This window comes from Mya arenaria, chromosome 10 (genome assembly GCF_026914265.1).
Source record: "Mya arenaria isolate MELC-2E11 chromosome 10, ASM2691426v1".
In the NCBI taxonomy this organism is placed as follows: domain Eukaryota; kingdom Metazoa; phylum Mollusca; class Bivalvia; order Myida; family Myidae; genus Mya; species Mya arenaria.
In genome coordinates, this window is record NC_069131.1 from 7,119,845 (window position 1) to 7,133,573 (window position 13,729).

A 13,729-nucleotide genomic window follows, 5' to 3' on the forward strand; every position below is an offset into this window, starting at 1 on the left:
CAATATCTATCAATCCTAACTAAAGTTATTGGGCAGAAACCATTTTTCTATTTTTAGTAACAGGCGACCTTGACCTTAGCCCCACCCCCCTCAAAAGCAATCCCAAGCTAGCTCTTCTCATAAGCTACCTACACACCAAGTTTCATCAATATCTGCCAATGCTAACTAAAGTTATTGAACAGAAACCAATGTTTGACGCCCGCCCATCCGCCCGCCCGCCCAACGACAACCTCATTCTAATAACCCGGTTTTCGTTGAAAACCTGGTTAAAAATAAAAAAGTTGTCAAAACGTTCAATCTGTGATAGTGCAGCTTTAAAGGACCAAGCTTGGGTTGATTTCTTGTGATAAACTTGTATCGCATAAGAGGTCCACTAACAAAACCCATGTGTTGTTATTCCGCAAACTCTACAATAATTACAGCAATGCCTCAACACAGAGTCACATCCAACCCTTGACATTGTTTTTGTGTGAGAGGCAATACACTTCAACTTTTTTCACAAATTTCAATTTTTAGTTATTGAGGAAACTCTACAATAATTATAGCAACGCTTTGGTACGGTCACACATCCATCCTTTGATTATGATTGGGTGAGAGGCAAAACGTCACCTCATATTTATTTGGGCCAATTTCACTTTGTTGTTAATGCACAAACATTACAATAATTATAGCAATGCCAAGATACTGAGTCACACCCAACCATAGACATTATGACTGTGTGAGAGGCGATACATCAGCCCACCTTTATTTGCCAATTGCATTGTAGACATACCTTGCTGAGCTTGTATCCAGACTTGGGGATGTTGGTGACCCCCTCTCTCATCAGATCTTCAGGGTCCTCTGAAACAACAGGATTAAAATGTTACACAGAGTGAAAAAAACAACATTTCATATAAGTTTTTTTATAAATATCAAAAAAGCCATCTTGTTAACTACTCTTTTAAGACAACCATTACCACAACAGAAAATAAGAGCACCTGCAGCCGTTAATAATATGAAGCTGTTTCATTCTTTGATTTGGTCAAAGACAGACAAAATGTTAATTGATTGGCCAATATATATCAAATAATTTCTTTAACCAATCAAATCTTCCAAATTTGAACAAGTTATCCAAGTTTTTTACAATTCTAGGTGTCTTAATTTCTGTGGTGCTATTGGTTGTCAAAAAAAAAGAGTAAATACCAAGATGGATTCAGATCTAGAAAAAGTGCTTCATCGCGATTTATTCCTAATTTCCATAATCTTTATTCATTACCTATTGAACAATTTTGAAAACACTGAGTACAAAACAATATTCCATGAAAATATTTCCTATCTTACCAAGGAGTTCAATTGCATCATCCTGTTCCTGATCCTGCCTTTCACCGTCAAACCCGGAGTCGACCGATCTCTGATCTGATTCCTGAAGAAACTTCTCCAGGTCTTGACGGTGTTTTTCAGCCTCTAGTTTAGATCCCTTGGATTTAGTAGTGCTGAAATAAACATATGCATTTATGCTTTCCGGTGGTTTATAGAGATTTATCAGTTAAATGAAAATGATATTTCACTGTTTTTAAACAATGAAATATCAATTTGATTCCATTCATTGTTTTGGAATTATAGCACACTACCACTTCCAAATTAATGATCAGTTTTGGGACACAATTTCAGTGACATCTTTTTCCAACATGACGTTACTTTTCAGTTTTGTATTCAATTTGGGGCACTTACCTGAAAAACTACAATTATCTTTCATTTGTCATTTTATATCCTTTTTAGCCAAATATTAAAATGAAATGAGAAATCTTTGTTATATGCAATATGTTATACCTAATAATGTGAACACCGGAAGTGAATATTTCATACTTTTGCTGCTCACTAGGTGAAATGTAATACTATCTTACAGTGAAACAAACAATTATATGATATATATGATCCCCAAATTTTTTAATCATCACAATCCATGATTTCATTGCCTATCAGGCTATCTTGGCTATCTTAAAAAAAACTGTTAATTTCGCACACTATTACTTTAACAACATTGTTTACTAACAGAATGTTCTGACCAAGCAGCCACCTGTTTCAGCAATATCTTTAATATATAAAATTTTACAAAACAAATCTGCTAATCAAGAACCCTAACTCAGCCTTAACTCTACCTTGCTGTAGTTTCCTCCCCTGACTCCTCTTCTTTGGCCAGCATTATCTCCCCTGCCAGTGGGTCATCCTCATCCCTTTGACAACGGGGGCCTGAGTAACCACGGCTACGGTAGTTAGGGTCCTCACTGTCCTGGAAGGGTCAACAAGTTGTACAAAGCTGATGATCACAATAGTTTCATTTCTAAAACATAAAATTTTAATAATATCTAGTTAAAGACTGACCACTCTAAAGTGACCATAGAGAGCTTGCTGATTTTCATATGTCTCACTTACAATTGACATAAACACAGGCAAGGTAACATTGATTACTAGTTTGATGATGATTGGAAATCCGTTTGAAAAAATACCTGTAAACCTTGTAATATTGTATGAAGGTCATGTAAAAATCTAGAAAAAGGCAACATACATGACTTGTTCATTTCATTTATTTATTTCATTGATATAGGCCACCGGCCCAGAACAACATTATGTACACAATAATATACATACAAACATAGTGGTGAATGGTGAACATAGGAATTCAAATAAATTGTATAACATACAATAGAGTAAAATGGTAAACATAATGAAATTACTTTTAATATTTCTACTATGTAACAAAAATAATGTCAATATTTTTGACCGCTAACACAGATTATCTCTTTGTGTAGACCCCCAAACAATATTAACTAAAAAAAAGAAAACAGAATAATACATGGAGAGTAATGTGCCTATGTAATATTACCGAGCATTTCATCTCTTACTTTGCTTGCATAGAAAACATACTTTGCTAAATTAGTTATGGTATTCTTTGATGCAGAGTTCATTAAAACATAAAATTTATGAATATTTGGGTTTGTGAAAAATTTACTTGGAATATATTTGCTTCTCAAGTCATCATATAAACTACATTTGATTATGAAATGGAACTCTGTTTCAATATCTAAATTACATAATTTACACAGTCTATTTTGATAAAGAACATTTCGATATCTGCCAGATTCAACTTCTAATTTGTGAGATGAACATCTTATTTTTGCCAGTGCACTTCTAAATTTCCTTATCTTCACACAATTCAAATAGTTTGCATGGTTATAATCTGTATTCAGATGCTTATAGAGACTTAACTTATGAGATTCAGATAAAACCCTTGACCATTCCTGTAGATATTGGTCCTTTAATCGTTGTATAATATTCTTCAAAAATAATGATTCATTTTGTACACATAATTGGTCTCTCCAAATATAACTATACCCTGTTGAATTCAAAAGATTTTTAACTTTAGTCACCCAATTCTCATGGCCTCTTTCATCCATATATTTCAGCATATCATAGACCAGCCGGACATATCTATCTTTTGTCATATTGAGTATTTTAGCCAGTACTTCAGAACATATTTGGAAGTTCCAATATAAATTGAATAGCGCCCACAATCACTCAAAACTGCAATGTTTGTTGTTTTATGTGGAACACACATGTACCTTTTACATGCATATATTTGGACGGCTTCAATAGTCTTATATTTTTCAATACCCCATAATTCCGATCCATATGATAATATTGGTGCAATTTTTGTATCAAATAATTTGAAATATGTGTTTTGGTTCAATTGACCAAACTTATATAATTTTGATAATAATGTCATTAGCACTCTTTTTGCAGTTATTGCTTGTTCACTGGCCATTTTTTGAAAAGAAAGTTGCTGGGAGAGGAATACTCCAACATATTGGAATCCTTTTAGAACATCTAGGCGTTCATTATTATAGAACCACTTTTCACTTTTAGATAATTTGCCTCCATTTTTATATACAACAACCTTTGTTTTCTTTGTATTTACAGTCAGGCTAAATTCATTTGTAAACTTATGTAATTTATTTATTAATCGCTGTAGACCAACCACTGTATCAGATGTTAAAGCCAAATCGTCGGCAAAAAACAAGCACAAAATTTCACGTAGGTTTGGAAAAAGCTGTATGCCTTTCAGCTCACTGCTTTCAACTTGTTTAATGAGCTCATTGACGAAAAATACAAATAATATGGGCGAACATAAACACCCCTGTTTTAAACCAGTTGGACATTCAAATTCATTAGAGAGTGTATTTTTATTAGCTCTAACTCTAGCTCTTACTTTTGAGTACATAGCCTGTAGTGATCTATAAAGCTTCCCATAAACACCATTAACAGCAAGAATTTCAAACAATTTTGGCCTACTAACAAGATCGAAAGCCTTCAAAAAATCTATATATGCTACGTACAGCTTACCCCCCTTTTTGCTGAGTTGTTTTTCAATCAATCCTTGTAAAATAAAGGCATTGTCAACTGTACTGTAACCGGCCTGGGGTTCCTTAATTTTGTCAAAAATATTAGCGAAGAATATCAGCCTTCGATTTATTATACTTGTATAAATTTTGCCTAATACATTAAGTAATGATATCCCTCTATAATTACCAGGAGATGATGGGTCTCCTTTTTTGTATATTGGAACAATGATAGATTCACACCACTGATCTGGAAAACTTCCATTATCAAAAACCTGGTTAAACAAATTATATATAATTGGTAGAAGTATTTCAATTGAATTTATATAAAATTCAGGAGTTAATGAATCATTGCCACCACTTTTACCATGTTTAAGGTTTTTTACTGCCTTCAAGATCTCTTCCTCAGTAATTCCATCGTTAAACAATGCCTCTGTGATATCATTGCTAAATTCAAATTCATTTGCTTCAGGTAAGTTGTCAGTTGTAGTATCCGATTCAAACAGCTTTTCAAAGTGTTCCTCCCATTCTTTAATTGATATAGGGTTATCAGGCGCCGATTTCGTCGTCATACGCTCAAGTTTTGCCCAAAAAAGCTTCTGATCACCACATGACGACATAAGTTCATTTAATTCTCTAGTATTATGCTCCATTTTCTTTTGCTCACAACAATTTCTAAATTCATGTTTGGCTTCTATATATGTTTGTAAATTTATGTCATTATGATCTCTTCTTAAATTCCTTAATGCTCTATTTCTGTAAAATTTCAATGATATACATTCCTTATTAAACCATGAAGGCTGTGAGTTATTTCGTTTAATAAATACCCTTTTACAGACTTTTCCACATTTCACAAGATCAGCATTTAGTTCATTAATTACCGTTGAAATGCTTTTAGAGCCATCTTTAATTTCCTCAATATAGTATTTTATGTATTCCTCTGTAAAATATTCCTTTATATTATTCCTATATTCCGGTGTGTTGCTTTCATTAAATGCATATCTATATGTATTTACATCCTCTTCATTATTGTTCGTTATAGCTATTTTACATCTGAGAGTGAAACATAGTGGCATATGAACAGAGTTACTTTCTTCACATATTTCAAAATCAGTTATCATGTTTAATATATCGTCTGAACAAATAACATAATCGATTACACTACACCCGTTTTGACTAATATATGTGTATTCGCCTTTCAATTTATCACATCCCAGTCTGCCGTTTATTATCCTCAAACTAGACGTTTTACACAATTCAATAAGCTTGAGCCCAAAAGGGTTCGTTTTAGTGTCCATTGAAGTTCTCTCAGGAATATGAGAATCGTTCAATATGTGTTCGTAAGGTTCTAATATATTAATGTGTAAATTAAATAACAGTGTATCTGGCAATGTTGATGTTCTTGCATTAAAATCTCCAGCAAGAATTAAATTATTATTAAAGTCAATATTATAATCAAACAGGGTTTGTTCTAACATATCAATTCCCTTGCTTATTTTACCTTCATAATAAGTGGACTGCTCTGGAGGTAAATATGCAAAACATATAGTTATATCATCATCCTTATTAAATAAACATTTGTCTATTTTTAAGAAAATGGCAAACACACAATAATCATGTAAACGTGTGACATATTTAGCAATATTTTGCTTAACATATACAACAATACCCGACATTGCTCTACCTACATTATGTTTCCTTATTGCCTTACTAAAATAGTATTTATAATTTGTGAACAATTGAGGTAAATTATCTTCTGACTCTAACCATGTTTCTAAAAATGCAAATATATCTAAGCTGTTAAGAAACTTGCATACATTATTGTCAAAAATTGTATTAGATAGGCCGTCTATATTCCATACAACAATACGTAAATCGCTGTTATCCGGGCTTCGGCCGCTATCCTATATAGTGTCAGTGTTTAGGTTGAATGGCACTTGTTGCGACTGAGTATCCATGTCTGTATTAGTGTCATCACTATTCTGCGTAGCATTATCATGTTCATTGTGGTGTATACCATTAGCAGGTAAAACTCTGCGTGCAGTTTTATACACATGCTCATTCTGTTTAGGTTGATCAGGGCTCGTGTCAACAGATCTAAGTTCACCATTATAATAGTAAGCCTTGCGTCCTTGTTCACGGAGTACGTTCAGTCGCAGTCGCTGGCGTCGGGTCAGGTCATTGCCGATGCGAATGTTTCTGGATCTAAGGTTATCACGTCCGCCGAAGATTCGAAACTTGTCATCGTCCCGCCGTAATGTAACGATTGTAAGCGGTTGCCTACCGTCTTTTGTCGCTCCCACCCATTTAACATACTTAATGTCATCATCATACCATTTCTCCTCTGGACAGGCAACCTTCAACACAGTATCCTTAATATATCTCTCAGGATTCTGTTTACATTGATCATCAAAAGGTAGATTAAACACCCTCATGTTGCCTTTAATCGACTCCCGTTCTAATATGTCCATTCGTTCGTCAAGTGATGAGATTCGCTCTTCGTTCCGGTTAATATCGTTGTGCAGTTGCTCGTGGTCAAGGTCAATAATTTCCTGTCGTTCCGATACATGAATAACATCAGATTTTAATGTTCCAAACTCTTTCCTGATGTTTGATTGTTCCATTTTCAAATCTTTAATATCGCTGGATATCTGATCTATGCTGGCACGCATACTATTTATTTCTGCTGACAATCTATTTTCAGATGCATTAATAGCTTCTAGAATCCTATTTTCACTGGAGTGTGGTTACTTTAATAATAGCTAAAAATCTTCTGTTTTCATTTCCTTTAATAAATTACTTATTTCATCAAAATTTACCCTAAAACTATCAAGTTACCTCAAGATCAACATGTTTTGCCCATGCTTTTGTGATCACGGGGGCGCTGTCTTCTCTCTGTAGCTTCTGACTCCTGACCCCAGTCTGACCTTTCAAACTCTGACCTTGACCTTCATCTTCGAAAAGGTCATCAAAAGTTGTCGCTGTGACCTTGGTATCTGCTGACCAACCAGGCTTAGTTTTGCGTACTGGAACATTTGGTTTTTAGTTTGTAATGTTAAGATAATTTTACACAAATGTACAAACACAGGTAAATTGTAGAGCCAAGATAGAATAAACATTAATTATATACCAATCATAAATCCATGCAATACACATCGCAAAATACATTAGAATGTATTCCACTCCAGTGTTTTCGACATGCTGACATCAAGTCATAAAAGTATGGTTGTTCGATGCTAAAATGTGTGTCATGAAAATAACACTTTTAATAACTAGAAATGTGTCCATAGGACACGGATGCCCCCACTTCGATTTTTTGTCACAGAAAATAAGCCATAATGATTATTCAGGATAATCTGAGGGCCCTAACTCCTAAATGATTAAAGCGATTTCCATGGCTATCGAACTTGATCAAGATATTATGGTCACAAACATGTGTTAAAAGTTTGGTGAGGATTGGACAAACAGTTTTCAAGAATTAGATCGGAAACAATCTTCGGGACGTATTTTTCAAGTCTTTTTTGCAAATAAAGGGCCGTAACTCCCAAATGACAAAAGCGATTTCCATGGCTATCGAACTTGATCAAGATATTATGGTCACAATCATGTATGTAAAGTTTGGTGAGGATTGGACACATACTTTTCAAGAATTAGATTGGAAACATATATTTTTGAAGTATTTTTGGCAAAAAAGGGCCGTAACTCCTAAATGACTAAAGCGATTTCCATGACTATCGAACTTGATCAATATATTATGGTCACAAACATGTGTTTAAAGTTTGGTGAGGATTGGACAAACGGTTTTCAAGAATTAGATCGGAAACAATCTTCGGGAATTTTTGGCAAAAAAGGGCCGTAACTCCTAAATGACTAAAGCGATTTCAATGACTATCGAACTTGATCAAGATATTATGGTCACAAACATGTGTTTAAAGTTTGGTGAGGATTGGACAAACGGTTTTCAAGAATTAGATCGGAAACAATCTTCGGGACGTACGTACGTACGTACGTACGTACGTACGTACGTACGGACAAGGGCAACCCTATATGCCGCCACTTTGTGGGGGCATAAAAATCATGTGTCTTTTTAAGTGATTTGACCAGTAATGTGTATAATGAAATGTTTATTAGTACTGAGTTTTGATCTAGAATGTCGTATTTGACTCTCATGGATTTTTCAAATTTTGATATCACTCGGCTTGCACCTTAAGAAATCTTAATCTGAAAAGTCCACTCAATTCTTATGCCATCTGCTGGTCAAAACGCAATATTTAATAACCCTATTGACCTTACGACAGCGGCTTCTAAGCCACGCCCCCTGATATCAAGGGAGCGAACTCTGTCTATGTCCGTCAAACAAACGAGGAAGAAATGGCGTCACGCGTCGTTTCGCTTTCCGATATTCCGGTCCATAGAATTACCGGAATCCCCTTATTACCGGAATCCACCGGAATCTACCACAATCTGATTAAATTATACTTAAATGTTGTTTGGGGATGTTTTTAAGCTTTAATATATGTAATGTACTAAGAGGTGCACCTTTATAATCATATTTCCATATACAGAAAGTGACAAGGATTCCGGTAGTTTGCAGGTCGGATTGCCGATTATAATGATTTGACCAAGCTACCGGAATCCCCTGAGAAATAATAATTAAACTATACTTAAATGTTGTTTGGGGATGTTTTTAAGCTTTAATATATGTTATGTACTAAGAGGTGCACCTTTATAATCATATTTCCATATACAGAAAGTGACAAGGATTCCGGTAGTTTGCAGGTCGGATTGCCGATTATAATGATTTGACCAAGCTACCGGAATCCCCTGAGAAATAATAATTAAACTATACTTAAATGTTGTTTGGGGTGTTTTTAAGCTTTAATATATGTTATGTACTAAGAGGTATACCTTTATAATCATATTTCCATATACAGAAAGTGACAAGGATTCCGGTAGTTTGCAGGTCGGATTGCCGATTATAATGATTTGACCAAGCTACCGGAATCCCCTGAGAAATAATAATTAAACTATACTTAAATGTTGTTTGGGGATGTTTTTAAGCTTTAATATATGTAATGTACTAAGAGGTGCACCTTTATAATCATATTTCCATATACAGAAAGTGACAAGGATTCCGGTAGTTTGCAGGTCGGATTGCCGATTATAATGATTTGACCAAGCTACCGGAATCCCCTGAGAAATAATAATTAAACTATACTTAAATGTTGTTTGGGGTGTTTTTAAGCTTTAATATATGTTATGTACTAAGAGGTATACCTTTATAATCATATTTCCATATACAGAAAGTGACAAGGATTCCGGTAGTTTCAGGTCGGATTGCCAATTATAACGATTTGACCAAGCTACCGGAATCCCCTGAGAAATAATAATTAAACTTTACTGAAATGTTTTTGGTACCAAAATCTAATTAAACTATACGGAAATGTTGTTTGGGGTATTTTTAAGCTTTAATATATGTTATGTACTAAGAGGTATACCTTTATAATCATATTTCCATATACAGAAAGTGACAAGGATTCCGGTAGTTTGCAGGTCGGATTGCCGATTATAATGATTTGACCAAGCTACCGGAATCCCCTGAGAAATAATAATTAAACTATACTTAAATGTTGTTTGGGGATGTTTTTAAGCTTTAATATATGTAATGTACTAAGAGGTGCACCTTTATAATCATATTTCCATATACAGAAAGTGACAAGGATTCCGGTAGTTTGCAGGTCGGATTGCCGATTATAATGATTTGACCAAGCTACCGGAATCCCCTGAGAAATAATAATTAAACTTTACTGAAATGTTTTTGGTACCAAAATCTAATTAAACTATACGTAAATGTTGTTTGGGGTATTTTTAAGCTTTAATATATGTTATGTACTAAGAGGTATACCTTTATAATCATATTTCCATATACAGAAAGTGACAAGGATTCCGGTAGTTTGCAGGTCGGATTGCCGATTATAATGATTTGACCAAGCTACCGGAATCCCCTGAGAAATAATAATTAAACTATACTTAAATGTTGTTTGGGGATGTTTTTAAGCTTTAATATATGTAATGTACTAAGAGGTGCACCTTTATAATCATATTTCCATATACAGAAAGTGACAAGGATTCCGGTAGTTTGCAGGTCGGATTGCCGATTATAATGATTTGACCAAGCTACCGGAATCCCCTGAGAAATAATAATTAAACTATACTTAAATGTTGTTTGGGGTGTTTTTAAGCTTTAATATATGTTATGTACTAAGAGGTATACCTTTATAATCATATTTCCATATACAGAAAGTGACAAGGATTCCGGTAGTTTCAGGTCGGATTGCCAATTATAACGATTTGACCAAGCTACCGGAATCCCCTGAGAAATAATAATTAAACTTTACTGAAATGTTTTTGGTACCAAAATCTAATTAAACTATACGTAAATGTTGTTTGGGGTATTTTTAAGCTTTAATATATGTTATGTACTAAGAGGTATACCTTTATAATCATATTTCCATATACAGAAAGTGACAAGGATTCCGGTAGTTTGCAGGTCGGATTGCCGATTATAATGATTTGACCAAGCTACCGGAATCCCCTGAGAAATAATAATTAAACTATACTTAAATGTTGTTTGGGGATGTTTTTAAGCTTTAATATATGTAATGTACTAAGAGGTGCACCTTTATAATCATATTTCCATATACAGAAAGTGACAAGGATTCCGGTTCTTTGCAGGTCGGATTGCCGATTATAATGATTTGACCAAGCTACCGGAATCCCCTGAGAAATAATAATTAAACTATACTTAAATGTTGTTTGGGGTGTTTTTAAGCTTTAATATATTGAAGAAGATTTGGCACCCATTGTAACTTCAAAAAAGTTGGTTTTCTTTATTTTATCCGAAAGAATAAGGTTTCAACTGAAGGCAGTGGGTTCAAACAGGCCTTAATTAACAAACAACCCATCAGCTATCAATAATGGGGTAAACAAAAATAAGCGAGGTTATGAATTCTTTTTATTTATGAAGAAAAAAAATTCACTTTTACAGAGGAAAGTATTCGGCAGTTACATCAAAATTATCAATACGAAAATTTAATCCTAAATGGTTTATAACAGATTTCTTCGTAGTCTCAATGGCCATTAATATTATTACACTGATCGAGATACATATAATTCATTGGATAGTCGCCATTTATGCATAATTTTTAACCAGAATTTGATTGCCCTTTCCTTTGCCACAGCAATGTGACAATTTGTATACTAAAACAATGAGTGGTTTGAGAAATTATAGTTATTGTTCAAAACACAGATGCCCCCAAACGCACCTTAACGTTATTTATTGTCGAAATATATGCATGGGTCGATTTTAAAAGTTACTTTGTTAACGTGGAATGAATGTAATTTTTCATATGCTTTTAACTTGTCGACCTAAGAAATGATTTCAGCACCATATTTCTTTCTTTTTTTGCTCAAAACATGACCTGTCAATCTGTCCTCGTATCAATCGATCCGATAAGGGTTTTTATTGGGGGCCAATATATAGGGCGAATACACAGTATCGATCAGATTAGGGATTTTATTGTGGGTCATTTCCCGGGGCCAATTCATTTTATTGCAGTTAAGTTCTGATAAATTTCACACATTTGAAAATTGATTTACATCTAATTGCGTGAATTGTTTTGATATTCTCATATATCTTATTATATATATTTTATCTCTTACAAGCACATACATTGAACAATATCATTTCTTTCCTAATTATCAGGTACCTCTTAGCATAGTTTTTGAGAACTTAAACTCTAATTATTGCTTATGGTCATTTAGTCATTGTAATTAAGTAGAGTGGCACGGAACGAAAGAAAACTGCTAGAGGTTTATAAAGTTGGCCTTCTAATCATCTTGTGTGAATAACACTGATCCCGTCGCCACATGCATCCTAAAACATTACCACCCCGTCATGCTGCATACTAGAAAGCCCTTGGAAATCATTGGCGACGGCAACTGCCTATATCGGGCATGCTCATTGATAGAGACAGGCAGTCAAGACAATCATGTATTGCTGAGACTTTTAGTTGCATTGAATTGTTAGAAAACGAATATTATTATGATGTCGAAAATTTCTTTACTGACAGTCGGCTTTTTACAAGTGATTACACTAAGGTAGTGCATGATTCCATTTTTATAAACACAGAATCAGAGCTCATACATCTGTATGCAATTAGTGCAGTTCTTCAAAGATGCATCGGTTCTTATTACCCACCACAGGTAAATTCTTACCTTTCGTCCGACCCATATACCCGTCGGGTTGTTGGTCGTGGCGTTACAGACCAGCCTACTGATGCTCTAATTATGTGGAGTCGGGCGGCACGCCCCTCTACCTGGAATCATTATGCCCCAAATCACTTCGTCTCACTAGTAGGAATAGATAATGCTGATGATGATGATGAGACTACCATAGATCTGATTATAGATGATGACATGGACAGTATTGACCAGACTACAGTAATAAACACACCCTCAGATGAACATATTGACCAGACTACAGTAATAAACACAACCTCTAGAGCCGATCCTGAAAACAAAGGTCAACCATCCCGTCAGACATGACCTCATTGGGGCGAACTGGACGAACAATAACTGCGAATCGATCAACCACGTGTTAAAACAATTGATAGAGTGGAAGTCAAAATCTCTTACAGACCTGATCGATGCAATACACAGACTTGTACGAGGTCAATTTGCCGAACTCCGCAGTGCCATAATCGGCACGGGCGAGTTCCGACTTGCCCCGACTCATGAAAAGTTCAAACTGACTAAAACAGACTGGGTTACTATGACATTAGAACAAAGGTCACGGCACTTTTCCAAGTACCGCAATCACCTGTTCACGAACCCACGTCTACTGACGTCAACTAACGGACAGGTTATAATTGTGGCCCCAAAGACCCTTGGTAGGAAACCCGGACAAAGAAGAAGGAAGGTGAATGACAGAACTACTACATTGACAAAACGGACGAAGAAGGATAGTTAAGCTATACGAAGTTTTCATTGTATACGCCGTGTACCTGTTGTTGGGGCCCTTAATCACTAGGGTGGTAATACAATGAAGACCTAGTAAGCCCTTTCCTTTCACTTTATTCTATATTCAAGCATTAAAATACTTGAAATAGTATTGAAATTTAGTTATTTTAGTAATTCACAGGGGATTCCGGTATCTTGGTCATAACATAATCAGCGGTAAACTACCGGAATCCTTGTCACTTTCAGATTAAAACTCTTAATTCATTCTATATTCAAGCATTAAAATACTTGAAATAGTATTGAAATTTAGTTATTTTAGTAATTCACAGGGG

At 34.8% G+C, this 13,729-nt stretch overlaps 1 protein-coding gene across 1 annotated transcript in view; it reads right to left on the reverse strand.

Annotated features, from left to right (window-relative positions):
- Nucleotides 1–13,729, reverse strand: part of LOC128206368 (uncharacterized protein C8orf34 homolog) — a 29,505-nt gene that overhangs the window by 9,888 nt on the left and 5,888 nt on the right. The window contains exons 6-9 of the mRNA XM_052908764.1: nucleotides 7,215–7,402; nucleotides 2,139–2,269; nucleotides 1,321–1,472; nucleotides 773–840 (exon numbers count right to left, since the gene is read on the reverse strand). Of these exons, the coding sequence (XP_052764724.1) occupies nucleotides 773–840; nucleotides 1,321–1,472; nucleotides 2,139–2,269; nucleotides 7,215–7,402 (539 nt within the window). The remainder of the gene's footprint in view (nucleotides 1–772; nucleotides 841–1,320; nucleotides 1,473–2,138; nucleotides 2,270–7,214; nucleotides 7,403–13,729) is intronic.